This window comes from Pelophylax lessonae (assembly GCF_965119305.1).
Source record: "Pelophylax lessonae genome assembly, chromosome: 4".
Classification (NCBI taxonomy): Eukaryota; Metazoa; Chordata; class Amphibia; order Anura; family Ranidae; genus Pelophylax; species Pelophylax lessonae.
In genome coordinates this window covers 655,675,314-655,693,793 of record NC_138771.1, presented here as the reverse complement: position 1 = coordinate 655,693,793, position 18,480 = coordinate 655,675,314, and the positions used below count along the sequence as shown (strand labels likewise).

The following is an 18,480-nucleotide window of genomic DNA, read 5'->3' as shown; positions in this document are numbered from 1 at the left end:
ATGGGATTCTTTGCAGTGTGATTTGCGGCCATTCATTTTGTATGGAAACAAATCGCACCACAAATTATCGGTTTCGGTATTGGAAGCATTTTCATGAGTAATAGTGAAAATTATCCGTATCGGTGCATCCCCGCCCCTCACTATAATTATACAGTTATTCCAGCCAATCACAGTGATCTGAGAGGGAGCAATGGAGATGTTTTATATAATATATTTATAATAGAAAACCCGGCAGGACCATTAACATATAATAGATGCTCTATCCCTTTAAAACAATCAATTAGTATAAAATAATTGCAATCATCATAGTAGAAATAAAAATGAAAAACAATCACATTAGAACTCAGTACAAGAAATAAGTGTATATCCCTTTAAGTATGAAGCCATATGAATGAAAGTTCATTAGTGAAGCCGAAAAAATTCTTTATCCAAGTAATGTGATGTGCCAAAATCTCTCCACTCCAGTGCTAACCTCATTGTATTCCACCCACCGAGTGCTCAGGCTTCCTTCCCCTTCTCATCCCCCCCACAGATCTTTATACAACCTCTCCCTACCCATATCCCAGCATGGAGGGGCTCAGTGAAGGTGGTGGTGAAGGTGTGGAGGTGTCGGATCGGGTCACACAGATCATAAAAGGAGATCCGCCCGGCCTCATAATCCAGATCTATCCTGACTCTGTTACTGGGGATATTGGTGGGTAAGGGGATCACTTTACTGTCATGTATCACCCCATAATGATCACCATTCCTGTACAATCCCCAGGACTTGTTATTATTTCCAATCACTGACTGCAGTCCTCCTCTCCTGTCTATACTGGGGTAACACATCCCGACTCCCCACCAATCTGATCCCCCGACATCCACTTCCCAGTAATGTCTCCCTGAGGAGAAACTCCGACTGCTCAACACCTGAGGATAAACCTGAAATCTCTCTGGTGTTTCTGGATTATTCTGCTTTCTATCTGAGCAGGATACAGTTTTCCTGTCATCTGATATATGTAGATAATTATTAGCTGTGTTTACATCCAGTAATATGTCTGCAGCTCCCTGTATATAGAAGTCTACATTTACCTCTGTTATTATATCAGATAATGTGTGTAATGTGTGTGATATCCCAGCCACATCCAGACCCCCTCCATCATGGAGGAGCTTCTCATGTCTCTCTCTGTCCTCATTATCTCCATCCTCAGTGTCACACAAGTCACCTGTGTCTGATTCCTGTAAGACAGTCAGTGGATCCGTCATGTTACACAGCTCCTCAATGTGACGCATCTTCCTGGACAGCTCCTCCTTCTTTATTTCCAGATCCCGGATGGAGATGGAGATCCACTCTGCCCGCCCGGAGATTTCCCTCAGGATTCTCTTCTCCAGGTCTTCCAGACGTCTCCTGAGATCTCTAAACAGGGCAGTGACTCTCTCGGTGTCACCAGCTGCTTTTTCTTCTACTTTCCTCCTGTGTTCCTGCAGACTCTGGACTCTTTCCTCCGTCTCCTCTCTCTTTGTCAGAAGTTTCTGCAGAACTTTCCTCAGCGTCTCCTTCTTCTTCTCAGAAGCCTCATCCAGTGACTCCATCTCATGTCCTTTATGTCCTCCAATCACACATAACATACAGATACAGGTATTATCCTCAGTGCAGTAATAGTGAAAGATCTTTTTATGGACGGAGCATTTCCTGCTCTCCATGGACAAGGTGGGGTCACATAAGATGTGTTCTGGGGACTTTTTGTGGACTCTTAGGTGTTTATCACACAGAGAAACCTCACAGTGTAGACAGGATCTAACAGCAGGTACAGGAGAGTCCACACAGTGAGAACAGAAGACCCCGGACTCCTCCTGATCAGGCTGAGCAGACAGGAAATTCCCCACTATGTTACGCAGTGTTATGTTCCTCTGCAGTGCAGGCCGATCCGGAAACTTCTCTCTGCATTCAGGACAGGAATATCCTCCAGACCCCTCCTGTGTATCCAGCACACGATCAACACAGACCCGGCAGAAGTTGTGTCCACATCTCAGGTTTACAGGATCTGTATAAATGTTCAGACAGACGGAACATTCCAGCTCCGCTCTCAGATCAGCAGACGCCATCGCTGACAGCAGAAGAGAGAAATGAAAGTAAAATTCTCTGACTCCGGGGAAGAATGCAGTTGGGAGGGGTGACCTCCTCCTACACAGGGTGAGGCTGGGCTGTGACTTCTACTTTATTCATAGGATTCGTTATATGGAGGGACACCAATATTGGAGGAATATCATCCATAACAATGTGCGTGTCTCAGGAAAATAGAGGTCACTTTGGTGAAAATTAGGGCCGGTGTCAACAAACTTCCGTGTAGAACTGATTTTCTCCCCATACAAGTGAATAGGAATGCAAAAACCAATACAAACTGTCACAGATTAACCTCTTGCCGACTGCCTGCTGTAGTTTTACTGTGGCAGGTTGGCTCTATTATGCGAAATGACGTATCTGTACATTGTTTCCTGTAATAGACAGTGGGGTGTGCGTGATGGCCAGAGGGGAGCCAATCAGTGGGTCAGGCAGATGCGATATTCGCCAACCACCCATGATCGCTCTCCATAGAGATAGAATGGCGGTCTGCTGATGTAAACAAGGCAGACCGCCGTTCTGTCACAGATGAACACAGAGATCCTATGTTCCTGCTATTTAGGAACATGGATCTCTGTGTTCATCTACTGAGTCCATCCCCACACAGTTAGAAAGCCCTTCCCTGCCATCAGGGCTGCCGCTAGAAATCCTGGGGCCCCATACGGCCTACCTGACAGTGCCTCCCCTTCCACCGAAAATATCAAAATTATATTATCACCCCCTCCCCCAATCCCTCTTCCTAGCAGAAATCCCTCCCAATCACCCCTCACAGTGCAACCCCCAAAATCCCTCCACAAATTCACAACCCCATCCCCGTAGGCCCGTACAGAGTGCAGGGGTCAGGCATGCATTACATACAGAGTGCAGGGGTCAGGCATGCATTACATACAGAGTGCAGGGGTCAGGAATGCATTACATACAAAGTGCAGGGGTCAGGAATGCATTAAGTACAGAGTGCAGGGGTCAGGAATACGTTCAGGAGAATGCTATATACAGAATGCAGGGTTCTGGAGTGCAATTTGCACAGGATTCAGGAGAGTGCTAGATAGGGAGTAGTGCCTTACTAAGCTGACCAAGATTTCCCATAGATGCAAATGTTAGACAGGGAGCAGTGCCATACCAAGTTGACCAAGATTCTCCATTGAGGACAATGTTAAAAATCGGGAGTAGTGCCATACCAAGCTGTCCATAGTAGCGAATGTACATAAATGCCTCTGTACTGCACCTCTTCCCAGCTGCTACAACCTCTGCAACACACACACCTCTCCTCTGCCCTTATCTTCCCCAAAGGTCCCCCATCTTCCACATGATTACCTTTCTAAAATACCTTTCTGTTGCTGGCTGCCATATCTTCCTTCTCCTTCTTCCCTATGCACGTGTTGCTTGACACAGGGGGCGGGTCTGAGTAGCAGTCCTGCCCATTACCGACATCACAGCATGAATTTGACAGGTGTAGTCTCTCATTGTGGCTGCATAGTGCACACCCAGCTGGTTTGTTAGCCAATCCCTGGCTGTTCTAAATGTTCCCACTGCTGCAGGTCCTTCTGAGCTAGAAGGTAACATTTATCACCAGAATTATGCCAGACAAAGCTTCTGTACAGCGGGACAGTCCTGCCCAGGTTGGGAGGTATGCTATCATCCTACCGATCTTCCTGCTGTCCGGGCCCCCCTATGTGCCGGGGCCCCATACAGGAGTACTGGCTGTACCCCCTGATGGCGGCCCTGCCTGCCAGTGTCATTAGTACAGTGACAGTGCATAACACTGATTACTGCAGTAATGTCACTGGTCCCCCCAAAGTGTCAGTTAGGTTTCCGATCTGTCTTCTGCAATGTCGCAGTCCCGATAAAAATCGCTGATCGCCGCCATTACTAGTAAATAAAAATAAATAAAAATGACATAAATCTTTCCCCTAGTTTGTGGATGCGATAACTTTTGCGCAAACCAATCAATATACACTTATTGAAATCTTTTTTTACCAAAAATATGAAGCAGAATAAATATTGGCCTAAATGGATGAAAACATTTGATTTTTAATTTTTTTTTTTTATTGGATGTTTTATAGCACAAAGTAAAAAATATTGTTTTGTTTTTCAGAATTGTCGCTCTTTTTTTGTTTTTAGCGCAAAAAATAAAAACCACAGAGGGAATCAAATACCACCAAAAGAAAGCTCTATTTGTGGGAAAAAAAACGTTTTTTTTATTTGGTTACAGTGTCGCACGACCGCGCAATTGTCAGTTAACCACTTGCCAACCGCCAGCCACAGATTTACTGCGACAGGCTGGCACGGCTGTGCTAACCGGTGTAGGGGTACGTCGGCTCATGGGAGCGGTACTGGGGGTGAGCGTACACCGGCCGCATGCGCCCGCCCCCACTAGGTAGCGGGGATGCCGATCCATGGGGCCGGTGGCATCGATTGCCCCTGGGCACCCCGCTGAGAGAGAACACCGGTCAGCTGTTGTTCTCTCTGAAATGATCGCAGAGCGCCTGTGATCCTTCTATAGAGGAACACAAAAGTTTCAAAAATATCAGTTAGGTGTCCAATCTGTCGGCCGCAATGTCGCAGTCCCGCTAAAAATCGCAGATCGCCGCCATTACTAGTAAAAAAAATTAATAAAGTGACATAAATCTTTTGCAATAACTTTTGCGCAAACTAATCAATATACGCTTATTGTGATTTTTTTTTTTTTTACAAAAAATATGTAGCAGAATACAAATTGGCCTAAAATGATGAAAAATTAGATTTTCACATTTTTTTATGGAATGTTATATAGCAGAAAGTGAAAAATATTGTTTGTTTTTTTCTTTGTATATAAAATCGTTAATAAATCTGCAGAGGTGATCAGCCTCCCATCACCCTGGGAGACCCAAGCGACCAGCCGGCACGTCCACTGACTGGCTGAAGACCTGAACAAAGCCGGATTCGGTTCTGATCGGGTTTGCGATGTAAAAACCCGGAAGCGATATCATGACATCACTTCCGGGTACTGGAGCCTTAAAGACGCCAAATGTAAAAAATATTACAGCATTCAAAACAATACTTTGAAATGAAGTGAAGGGGTTTGGGGTCTTTTAGACCCCCAATCCCTCCATAAAGAGTACCTGTCACTGCCTATTACTGTCACAAGAGATGTTTACATTCCTTGTGACAGCTATAAAAGTGATCAAGATTTTTTTTTTAAAGGGACAGTGTAAAAATAAAATTAATAAAAAAAATAAGGAGAAAAAAAATTGAAAGTGCCTCATCCCTCCGTGCACGCGCGCAGAAGTGAACGCCTTTGGAGAATTTTAAGTAGTTTGTCGCCATTCCACAAGTGTGCGCAATTTTAAAGCATGACATGTTAGGTATCTATTTACTCGGGGTAACATTATCGTTCACGTTATACAAAAAAATTGGGCTAACTTTCCTGTTTTTTTTTTTCATGAAAGTGCATTTCTTCCAAAGAAAATAGCATTTGAAAGACTGCTGCGTAAATACCCTGTGACAATAAAAATTGCAACATTTGCCATTTTATTCTCTAGGGCAGTGATGGCGAACCTTGGCACCCCAGATGTTTTGGAACTACATTTCCCATGATGCTCAACTACACTGCAGAGTGCATAAGCATCATGGGAAATGTAGTTCCAAAACATCTGGGGTGCCAAGGTTCGCCATCACTGCTCTAGGGTCTCTGCTAAATATATATGTTTGGGGGTTCTAAGTAATTTTCTAGCAAAAAATACTGAAGCAACACATGTCAGAAAAAGGCTTAGTCATGAAGGGGTTGGGCAGCCATATTGCACTGTCTTGTTAAAAACGAAACCTATAAATACTCTTTTTCATGTATCTATAGGCTAGTCACGTGACTCCCGACTGCTCTTCTCTCCTATCTAAGGGCTACAGCAGGAGGGGCTGAGCAGAGAGCATGATGGCGTTCACATGACCTCCCTGGCTGACGTCAGAGGGAGATCTTGACCCCACCCACTATAGCCCTGGATCGGAGTATTAGAGCGGCCGAGAGTCACATGACCGGCCTGAAGATGCATGAAAAAAATATATTTAGAAGCTTCATTTTTACCAAACACTTACATTATGGCTGCTTAAAAGAGAAGGGCTGGCAGGAGATCATAGTATAAGGTTACAAACCCTTTAAAGTCTCTGACACTGGGGAAGAATGCAGTCAAGTGTTTAATAATTAACAACTCGGGGCAAGGCTGACCTTGGACTCATGCTTGTAAGAGGGTGTAGGTGCAATTCACAGTTTGGCTACTAGGTGGTGTCCTCCCCATAGACAAATGGTCAGTTATGTTAGAAAGTAGGAGGAGTTTGGGTAGAGAGGCATGGAGATGAGGAGTGAGACTCTGGATATGGCTTCCATGAGACTTGGTGAGGCCCTTTCTACAGAAATGTAGTGTTTTCAGTGATTGGTATTCCCCAGCTGGGGTATACCTGAAGGGGTCCTGGTGCCCTAGATAGGAGGAAGATGAGGACAGGACATAGATTGCCTTTGTAAGTGCCACTGAAGTTGTCTACCTTGAACTTGTGAAAGTAAAACTTTAAAAAGTTATTGGCCTTGCCTCTTCTTGCTACCATTGATTTATCCATTGAACTGGTATCTGGCTCTGCCAGGGTGAAGTGCCAGGCATAGTATTGTACATGTGCTGGTTTATTTGCTTCCTCAGGGAGTGGGAACTTACACTAACGTGGAATTAGGGCCAGAGACCTGTTAGTGTTGTTCAGGAATGAAACTTTATGCTCACGTTCTTAATGTCCCGCCTACATACTGTATTCATATGATAAGTTATATGGAGCAACACAGATCATAAAAGGATCTCATACAGAGAAATGTGTCTGTCTGGGGAAAATAAAGACCATTGTGGGACAATTATTCTGTGGATTTGGAAACGTGCATTCTTCCTGTGAAATCCTCTTCACTAAAAGACGAAAATGACTAAGAAGAGAAGAGACATCTGCTCATCCTCCATCCTATTGCGGGAGTGCCCATACTGGCCATAAAATTCAGCTGATGTATGACATTGTTGGGTCTGCATTCATACTCTCCTCTCCCTATCACCAATAAAGAGGAAGGAACAGTGGCTGCAAATCTAACAGTTTCCAACAAGATGGAACACCTCTGTGTGCTGTAAGCCTCTGACGTTATAAGGTGTCCATTACTGTCCTCTAAGGATAATAGTGCCCATTCATCACAAGTGATTCAGACATGGGGATCATCATTTCCAAAAATCAGCCAAATAATGGTGAGCCCAAGATGAACTCCTTCTTTCCACGCCCGGTCCTTTACCCTTCAATGATCATATGAGGTGGTTTCTGATGTTTATGTTTATTGAGCACCTTAATGCTTATTTTTGTGACACTGCCGGAAATGCTGATTGTCTCAAAAATGCCAGAGACATCAGAAAATCTATTGATGGAATCTGAGTAAAGAGAATGGTTGCGTGTAAGGAAATGGGAAGGTGAAGTTTCCTCTGAACTTTTTTTATTTTCTGTATGTCCTCGCCTGCCCAGTATGGTATGGATACAATCGTCATGTTGTAGTGTTCCTGATTACCCCCACACCAGTGCCAGTGTCATCACAGCCAGCAACATTTTTGTAAACATTTTAAAAAATATATATTATTTTTTTTTTTTTGTTTAAATGTAAAAAACAAAAAGGACTAATTCACACAGGTTCTCTGTTATGTTTGTGCTCGCTAATAATGATTTTAGTGAAAATATTGTCTTGATATATTCAGGGGGGGGCGGAGGGCCTGCCAGATAGGTTGTACGGGGCCTGGCGATTTCTAACAGCAGCCCTGACCAGTAAGTTAGGCTTGCTTGGCTTATAGGAACAGTGACTGCTACAGGTGATGCTACACTAAGCTATACTACCTGACCATTTATACAGAGGCGACCATTACAGTACACTGTTTTCTATATAATGTTGGTTGGACTTTTGTGATACACAAAATACAATGTTCGATAGATAATAAGTCCAAACATTCAAAAAGTCACACGTGTTATCCCCACACTCAGGAGGAGTAACATAATGTGATTTGGGGTACTGTGTGTTTGAAATATATATATATATATATATATATATATATATATATATATATTAAATTGACAACTTTGCTTGAAAAAAAGCAATTTTTATTTCAGAATTTTCCAAAAACACGTTGGAAAAAAAATGAACTCTTTAATCACTTTACCACCGGAGGATTTTGCTGTCTTACGTCCAGGCCACTTTTTGCGATTCGGCGCTGTGTGACTTTAACTGACAATTGCGCGGTCGTGCGACACCTTACCCAAACGAAATTTACGTCCTTTTTTTCTCACAAACAGAGCTTTCTTTTGGTGGTATTTGATCACCTGTGCGATTTTTACTTTTTGCGCTATAAACAAAAAAAATCGTTTATTTTGAAAAAATAACAATATTTTTAAAAATTTTTTATATGAAATTCCCCCCAAAAATGATGTAAAAACCAATTTTTTTAAAAATTTTTGGCCAATTTGTTTTCTGCTACCCATGTTTGGTAAAAAAAATCACAATAAGCGTATTTTGATTGGTTTGCGCAAAAGTTATTGCGTTTACTAACAAAGGGAAAGATTTCTGTCATTTTTGGTGTTTTTTTTTTAACGCGTAATGGCGGCGATCTGCAATTTTTTTTGCGGTACTGCAACATTGCGGCGGACAGATCGGACCCTTGACTGACATTTTTGGGGGTACCAGTGACATTACTGCAGTAATCAGTGCTATAAATATGCACTGTTACTGTAAAAATGACACTGGCAGGGAAGGGGTTAATTTTATTGGAGAGGGAGGGGTTAATGTATGCCTGGTGCTTACTGACGTGTGGGGGGGGAGGTGACTGAGTGAGCCAGGGACAGATCGGATGTCCAGCTATGCTGAACACTCCGATCTGTCACTCCCTGTCACTTGGGATATCCGCCCGCTTGTGTTTACACAGGCGGGCGGATCTCCACACTAGATCCCCGACGATCGGGGAAGAGCGGCGGCGATCGCCACTGCTCCTCCCCTGGCCCGACTCCCGCTGTGACCGAAAACAGCGGGAGCGAGCCTCCGGCGGCGCGCAAGCGCCGCCCAGAAGGGGGAGTGTCTGACGACGTAGTACTACGTCGTCAGACGATAACGAGCCACTCTGCCGCAGTAATATTACTGTGGGCGGTGGTAAAGTGGTTAAAAGACTCACTATCCCTCTTACTGTCTACTGTCCTGGTGTTTCAGGGACTCCAATCCTGATACTCGGGAGGAATAGGAGAGGTGCAATTCCAAGTATGCCCATACTGTGTTTAAGAAATATCTTATTAATTGACAGCTGTGTGTAAAAAATAAATCTTCATTTTCCAAAAACCTGTGTAACAAAATATGAATTTCAAAAGACTCAATGTGCATCAAATGAAATGTGTTGGAGGGACTATTTTGCAAAATGTGGTCATTTTGTGGGTGTTTCTCCTGTCCTGGCACTTCAGGGCCTTGTGATAGGTAGCCAGGTAATCAAATGCATATTTTGTGCCTCTTGCAAGCCCTGAAGGTGCTCCTTGGATTTTGGCCCCTCTATGTATCAAGGCAAGAAAAAAAAGCCTCACACATGTGCTACCCCCATACTCAGTAGAAGTAGAAGAACATGTTTTGGGGTGTAATTGTAAGTATGCCCATAATGTGCATGAGAAATACCTTGTTAAAATTGCACCTACTTTGTGAAAAAAATTCAGTTTAATTTACTTTCTTCATTTAAAAAAAAATAATAATTACAAGTCGTCAAAGAAAATCACCATACTTCTAACAAAGGAGTGTCTTCTATCCAAAAGGTGTCATTTTAGAAGTGTTTGTACTGTCCTGGCATTTCATGGTTTCAAGAAATTATATAGTCAGTCAGTACGTCAAAATTGCAAGATTGATACATTTTTAAATATATATACCATAGCTTGAAGACTCTATAACTTTCACACAGTCTAAATAATATACAATGATTTTTCTAACAAGGAAATGTAGATATTGTGGCCCAAATTTATGAAGAATATTTGTGTAAAATATTATAGCAGAAACTAAGGGAAACAGTTTTTTTCCCCCAAATTTTTATTTTTTGTCTTTTACAGTATATAGTAAAATATAAAAACCGAGTGATAATTAAATACCACCAAAAAAAAACAGCTCCGTCTGTCTCAAAAATTATATAAAATTAATTTGGGCACTGTGTTGCATGACTGAGTGTTAGTTAAAGTATGACAGAGCTGAAAACTGAACAATGGCCTAGAATGAAAGGGGGTTGACCATGCACGCTTTCAAGTTGGTAAATACCACTTCCCATTTATTGGAATGTAGTAGAGGGATCCTGTCTTCCATTCACCTTCAGCTTCTGGATATATGTTTGATGTATCATTTGAGAATATTATATACAGTGGGTACGGAAAGTATTCAGACCCCCTTAAATTTTTCACTCTTTGTTATATTGCAGCCATTTGCTAAAATCATTTAAGTTCATTCTTCTTCCTCATGAATGTACACATAGCACCCCATACTGACAGAAAAACACAGAATTGTTGACATTGTTGCAGATTTATTAAAAAAGAAAAACTGAAATATCACATGGTCCTAAGTATTCAGACCCTTTGCTGTGACACTCATATATTTAACTCAGGTGCTTTCCATTTCTTCTGATCATCCTTGAGATGGTTCTACACCTTCATTTGAGTCCAGCTGTGTTTGATTATACTGATTGGACTTGATTAGGAAAGCCACACACCTGTCTATATAAGACCTTCCAGATCACAATGCATGTCAGAGCAAATGAGAATCATGAGGTCAAAGGAACTGCCTGAAGAGCTCAGAGACAGAATTGTGGCAAGGCACAGATCTGGCCAAGGTTACAAAAAGATTTCTGCTGCACTTAAGGTTCCTAAGAGCACAGTGGCCTCCATAATCCTCAAATGGAAGACGTTTGGGACGACCAGAACCCTTCCTAGAGCTGGCCGTCCGGCCAAACTGAGCTATCGGGGGAGAAGAGCCTTGGTGAGAGAGGTAAAGAAGAACCCAAAGATCACTGTGGCTGAGCTCCAGAGATGCAGTCAGGAGATGGGAGAAAGTTGTAGAAAGTCAACCATCACTGCAGCCCTCCACCAGTCGGGGCTTTATGGCAGAGTGGCCCGACGGAAGCCTCTCCTCAGTGTAAGACACATGAAAGCCCGCATGGAGTTTGCTAAAAAACACCTGAAGGACTCCAAGATGGTGAGAAATAAGATTCTCTGGTCTGATGAGACCAAAATAGAACTTTTTGGCCTTAATTCTAAGCGGTATGTGTGGAGAAAACCAGGCACTGCTCATCACCTGTCCAATACAGTCCCAACAGTGAAGCATGGTGGTGGCAGCATCATGCTGTGGGGTGTTTTTCAGCTGCAGGGACAGGTCGACTGGTTGCAATCGAGGGAAAGATGAATGCGGCCAAGTACAGGGATATCCTGGACAAAAACCTTCTCCAGAGTGCTCTGGACCTCAGACTTGTTTACCTTCCAACAAGACAATGACCCTAAGCACACAGCTAAAATAACGAAGGAGTGGCTTCACAACAACTCTGTGACTGTTCTTGAATGGCCCAGCTAGAGCCCTGACTTAAACCCAATTGAGCATCTCTGAAGAGACCTAAAAATGGCTGTCCACCAACGTTTACCATCCAACCTGACAGAACTGGAGAGGATCTGCAAGGAGGAATGGCAGAGGATCCCCAAATCCAGGTGTGAAAGACTTGTTGCATCTTTCCCAAAAAGACTCCTGGCTGTATTAGATCAAAAGGGAGCTTCTACTAAATACTGAGCAAAGGGTCTGAATACTTAGGACCATGTGATATTTCAGTTTTTCTTTTTTAACCACTTTACCACTAGAGCATTTTGCTGTCTTACGTCTGGGCCACTTTTTGTGCTTCGGCACTGTGCGACTTTAACTGACAATGGTGCGGTCATGCAATGTGGTACCCAAACGAAATTTACGTCCTTTTTTTCCCACAAACAGAGCTTTCTTTTGGTGGTATTTGATCACCTGTGCGATTTTTATTTTTTGCGAGATTAATAAAAAAAGAGCGAAAATTTTGCAAAAAAATGACATTTTCAACTTTGTCTTTTAAAAAATATCCAATATACTCAATTTATGTCATTTTTTTTGGCCAAAATATATTTAGCTACATGTCTTTGACAAAAAAAAATTCAATGAGCGTATTTTTATTGGTTTGTGCAAAAGTTATAGCGTCTACAAACTATGGTGTAAATACTGAAATTTTACGCAGCTTTAATTTCTGACTGCCTATCTCATTTCATGAAGTGCTAAAATGGCAGGGCAGTACAAGACCCCCCCCAAATTACCACTTTTTGGAAAGAAGACATCCTAAGGAATGTTTTGAGAGGCATGTTGAGCTCATTGAATATTTCATTTTTTTGTCACAGGTGTTTGAAAAATAACTAAAAAAAACATTTTTTTTTTTTTTACACAAAGTTGTCATTGAAATTATATATTGCTCACACATGCCATGGGTATATGTGTAATTACACCCCAAAATATATTCTGCTGCTTCTCCTAAGTACAGGGATACCACATATGTGAGACTTTTTGGGAGCCTAGCTGTGTACAGGACCTCGAAACCAATCACAACCATCATAATTTCAAAGGGCGTACATTTTTCATTGCATTTTCTCACTACCTATAACGGTTTAGGAGGCCCTGAAATGTCAAGATACCACAAAACCCCCCCAAATGACCCCATTTTGGAAAGTAGACACCCCAAGCTGTTTGCTGAGAGGCATGGTGAGTCCATGGAATATTTTATATTTTGCCACAAGTTTTGGGAAAATTAAAAATTTTTTTTTATTTTTTTTTTTTTAACACAAAGTTGTCACTAAAAGATACATTTCTCACACATGACATCGGTATATGTGGAATGACACCCCAAAATACATTCTGCCACTTCTCCTGAGTATGGGGATACCCCATGTGTGAGACTTTTTGGGAGCCTAGCTGTGTACGGGACCCCGATAATCAATCCCCATCTTTAGGTTTTCTAATGGCGTAAATTTTTGATTTTACTCCTCACTACCCATCACAGTTTCGGAGGCCCTGAAATTTCAAGATAGCACAAAACCCCCCCCAAATGACCCCATTTTGCAAAGTAGACACCCCAAGCTATTTGCTGAGAGGCATGGTGAGTCCATGGAATAGTTTATATTTTGCCACAAGTTCCGGGAAATATATTATTATTATTTTTATTTTTTTACACAAAGTTGTCACTAAATTATATATTTCTCACACATGCCATGGGTATATGTGAAATGACACCCCAAAAAACATTCTGCTGCTTCTCCTGAGTACAGGGATACCCCATGTGTGAAACTTTTTTACAGTCTAGCCGAGTACAGGTCCCCGAAAGCCAACCCCCACTTTCAGGCTTTCCAAGGGCGTAAATTGTTGATTTCACTCCTGACTACCTATCACAGTTTCGGAGGCCATGAAATGCCAAGACAGCACAACCCCCCCCCCCCCCAAATGACCCCTTTTCCGAAAGTAGACACCCTAAGCTATTTGCAGAGAGGCATGTTGGGTGTTTTGCAGATCTCACTTTTTGTCACAAAGTTTTGGAAATTGAAAAAAGAGGGAAAAAAATGCATTTTCCTGTTTTTTCTTCATTTTCCAAAAAAAATGAGAGCTGCAAAATACTCACCATGCCTCTCAGCAAATAGATTGGAGTGTCTACTTTGCAAAATGGGGTCATTTGGGGGGGGTTTTGTGCCATCTTGGCATTTCATGGCCTTCAAAAGTGTGATAGGTAGTAAGGAGTGAGATCAACAATTTACGCCCTTAGAAAGCCTGAAGGTGGGGAGTGGTTTTCCGGGTCCTGTACGCGGCTAAACTGCCAAAAAGTCTCACACACGGGGTATCCCTGTACTCAGGAGAAGCAGCAGAATGTATTTTGGGGTGTCATATCATTTACTGACAACTTTGTGTAAAAAAAACAAAAAAAAAAAAAACAAATGGTCATTTTCCTGAAACTTAGGGCAAAATGTAAAATACTCCATGGACTCAATATGCCTCTCAGCAAATAGCTTTGGGTGTCTACTTTCCAAAAAGGGGTCATTTGGGGGGTGTTTGAACAGTCCTGGCATTTTAAGCTCAATTTTAGCAACACATCACCCACTCTTCTAACCACTTGAAAACCAAGCCTTTTCTGTGACTTTTTGTTTACATGAAAAAATATTTTTTTTTACAAGAAAATTACTTTGAACCCCCAAACATTATATATTTTTTTAAAGCAGAGGCCCTACAGAACAAAATGGTGGATGTTGCAATTTTTTTTGTCACACGGTATTTGCGCACACATTTTCCAAACGCAATTTTTGCGTAAAAAAAACACTTTTTTTATATTTAATGCAGAAATACACTATATAATTCCAAATTGTTTGGTAAAATTTAAAAGATGCTCTTTTGCCGAGTTCATAGACACCTAACATGACATGCTTTAAAAAATGCGCACGCCCGTGCCATGGCAACAAACTACGTACGGTTTTAAAAGCCTTTAAAAGTCTTTACAGGTTACCACTTTGGACTTACAGAGGAGGTCTACTGCAAGAATTACTGTCCTCGACCTGGCGTTCGCGGCGATACCGCACATGCATGGTGCAATTGCAGTTTACATATGACACTAGACCAACGCTTGTGTGCGCATTTGCGCGCAAGCACAAGGGGACAGGGGGGCTTGATTTTTTTTTTTTTTTTTTTTATTTGCTTTTCTATGTTATTTTGACACCTTTTCTTTCATTTTTTTTTATCATTTTTATTGTTATCACGGTGAATTTAAATTTCCTCTATGATAGCAATCTGTAGTGACAGGTACTCTTTTTAAAAAAAATTGGGGTCTTTTAGACTCTAGATCTTTCCTCTGACCTTAACGCATCTGACCACACCAAAATTGGTGTGATAAAATACTTTCCCAATTTCCCAATGGCCCTGTTTATTTCTGGCGAAACAGAAGTCATGAAATGCTCGTAGCCTCCGGTATCTTAGGCCATAGAGATGATTGGAGCCATTCTAATCTCCAATTAGCTCTATGGTTAGATAATTGAACCACCGGCTGCACTCTCGGGTTAACCGGTGGGACAGGAGAGCCCGAGAAAAACCACGGAAGGCTGCGGAAGGCGGCGGTGGGGGGGGGGGGGGAGGCCCCTCCCACTGCATGTAAAAGCAGTCTAGCGGCCAATTACCTGCTAGGATTGCTTTTACATGTAAGCCAACAGCTGGCTGTAAAAAACGATACCAAGATGATGCCTAAATCTGCAGGCATCATCCTGGTATAACCACTCAAAGTCCAGCAACGTACCAGTACATTGCTGGTCCTTGTTTGGCATATAGGTTTTTTTTTTTCATGCAGCCTGTGGGCTGAACGGAAAAAAAGAGAACCTATCAGAAATCAGCACAGGAATAATGCGTAGTATTACTCATCATTAACCGCCCAAACAACCACCCACTGAATTTAATGATGGGTATACACGACACTATCCACGTATACCAAAATAGGATTTTAACTGCAGTGCTGAAATCAGAAAATCACCACAGCTGCTATCAGCAAAGGTATCCATATATGCTGAGCGCAAACACTGTTTGTGTCAGAATATATAAAATCAATGCGTGGTAGCCGACGAGTACCTGCAAGAGAAACAGGTCACAAAAGAATGAAAAACATACAAAGGACATTAAAAGTACATAGGAAGTGTAGAAGAACATATAAAATGACTGAGACGACAACTATTTTTGGCTTTTATGTATTTTTTTTTTTTTTCTTCAAACGTCGAGTTCCAGGTTTCAGGTTCGGGTCTCTCAAAATGACGATAGCCATCGAACATCTTTTGAGACCCTGTGTAAATGTGCCCTAAACTGTGCCGTGCTGTACCCTACGCTAATAATCCACTAGTGTGTGGTAGCGACGGAAACAGTCACCGTGGCAAAGACCAGGTCGGTCAGGACAGTCGGGACAATAATTCCGGGTGTCACGCCTAAATCCGCGCTTGCTGCAGACACGGCATCTTTTTTGGGGGTATCTTTGTTTAGGGGTACTCGGGAGGTATTGCGGAAAATGCCTCTCATGCAGCCGGCTCACTGCATCTGGTTGGGGAAGTTGGGCAGGAGCAACAGCTGGATACAGGAGGGCTCTGATTATCTGTTCTTGGAATTGAAAGAAGGATAATGTTCCGGCAGACGCTTTGTATAAGACAAAAGCGTTGTAAACAGCCAACTGAAATAGGTATACAGACACTTTTTTGTACCAGCGTCTGGCCTTACGGGCAATTAAGTACGGTCCCATCATCTGGTCGTTGAAGTCCACCCCTCCCATTTTACGGTTATAGTCGTGGACACAGAGGGGCTTCTCAACAACACCAGTGACCGTAGAAATTTGGACTGCCGTGTCTGGGTGAATGGAGGACAGCACGTAAACGTTTCGTTTGTCCCTCCACTTCACTGCAAGCAATTCATCGCACCTCAAGCAGGCTCTCTCCCCCGAGCTCAGTGGGGCATTCACTAGCCGTTGGGGGAAGCCCCGGCGATTAGATCGCACGGTGCCACAAGCGCCAATTTGCAATTGAAAGAGGTGTTTAAAAAGTGGCACACTTGAATAGAAATTGTCCACGTACAAGTGGTACCCCTTTCCGAATAAGGGTGACACCAAGTCCCAAACTATCTTGCCGCTGCTCCCTATGTAGCCTGGGCAGTCGGGGGGCTCCACAGTGCTATCTTTTCCCTCATAGACACGGAAATTAACTGTATAGCCTGTGGCCTTGTCACAAAGCTTATACAACTTGACCCCGTATCTGGCACGCTTGCTGGGGAGGTACTGTTTGATAGCAAGGCGACCAGTAAACTTAATCAGGGACTCGTCAACGCAGACATCTTGTTGGGGGGTAAACAAGGCTGCGAACCGCTGATTGAAGTGGTCTATGAGGGGCCGAATTTTGTGGAGCCGATCATATTCAGGGTCTCCCCGAGGACGACAGTTCATTGTTGTTGAAATGCATGAACCGAAATATTTGTTCGTATCGAATCCTGGACATAGCAGCAGAGAACACGTGCATTTGATGAATTGGGTCAGTGGACCAATATAACCGCAATTCATTCTTTCTTGTAATGCCCGTGTTGAAGGAAAGTTTTACGGAACCATGAACCAGACGTACAACAACAGATAAGTGAAAATAAGAAGGCTTTATTGAAAATCAAGCTGTAAAGCAAAAGTCCAAACGGATGGCGAAACCGAGGCAGAGTCCTTGCGAAGCCAGAGGTCAGGAACCAGGAGGGTAGTCAGACGAAGCCGGGATCAGGAACCAGCAGGGTAGTCAGATGAAGCCAGGATCAGGAACCAGCAGGGTAGTCAGACGAAGCCAGGATCAGGAACCAGCAGGGTAGTCAGACGAAGCCAGGATCAGGAACCAGAAGCAGCAGCAGTCTTAGAAGCATGTGAACACAGGAGGACCAAGCAAGGAACTGAAGCCACAGACCTCCTGTATATCAGTGTTAATTTTGGCAGAAAATTTCAATTAAGTTTTAGTCTTAGTCTTAGTACTAAAATGGCATTTTAGTTTTAGTCCCATTTTAGTCTTCTGCAAGTGTTTTAGTTTTAGTCGTATTTAGTCGACTAAAACTCCAGTATATTTTAGTCGACTAAAACGCCCTACATTTTAGTCGACTAAAACTCATTTTAGTCATCTATAATCAAATGGGTGTAGTTCAATTGTAATTTGTAATGCATTATTTAAGCATTTCTCTACAATTTCCAAACTCATTATATACTACTGCTGGTCCTGGAGTGAAAAATCTAATATGTTATTATTTATGCTTTGAGCATGCACCAGTGTTAATTTTTGGCAGCAAATTTCGATTTAGTTTTAGTTATAGTCTTTTGACTAAAATGCCATTTTAGTTTTAGTCGTATTTTAGTCTTAAGACTAAAATGCCATTTTAGTTTTAGTCGTATTTTAGTCATCTGAATTGTGTTAGTCGACGAAAACGTTTTAGTCAGTTTAAGTCGACGAAATTAACACTGCTGTATATATGAGCTAGGGAAGGAGGAGCCGCAGGGTGGGAGGCTACAAGAAACCCAGAAACCAAGATGGCCGCCAGCACATGTCAAACGAAGGAGAACAGCAAGAAGGTAAGACCATGACAGTACCTCCCCCTCAAGGGCCCCTCCTCCGCGGAGTAAAGAACGGTTTCTGAGGGTAGCGTGCGTGGAAGGCTCGGAGCAAGGCAGGAGCATGGACATCTGCGGAGGGAACCCAGGAACGCTCCTCTGGACCATAACCACGCCAATGAACCAAAAACTGCACCCGACCGCGGACCAGGCGTGAGTCCAGGATAT

The 18,480-nt window shown here is 42.7% G+C and overlaps 1 protein-coding gene across 1 annotated transcript in view; it reads right to left on the bottom strand.

The window, feature by feature from the left end:
* Window positions 1-372: 372 nt before the first annotated feature.
* Window positions 373-18,480, bottom strand: part of LOC309553053 (uncharacterized protein) — a 36,310-nt gene continuing 18,202 nt past the window's right edge. Inside the window, 2 exon segments of the mRNA XM_082253951.1 lie at window positions 373-2,103; window positions 2,106-2,196. Coding sequence (XP_082110077.1) covers window positions 499-2,103; window positions 2,106-2,196 — 1,696 coding nt within the window. The 3' untranslated portion in view covers window positions 373-498.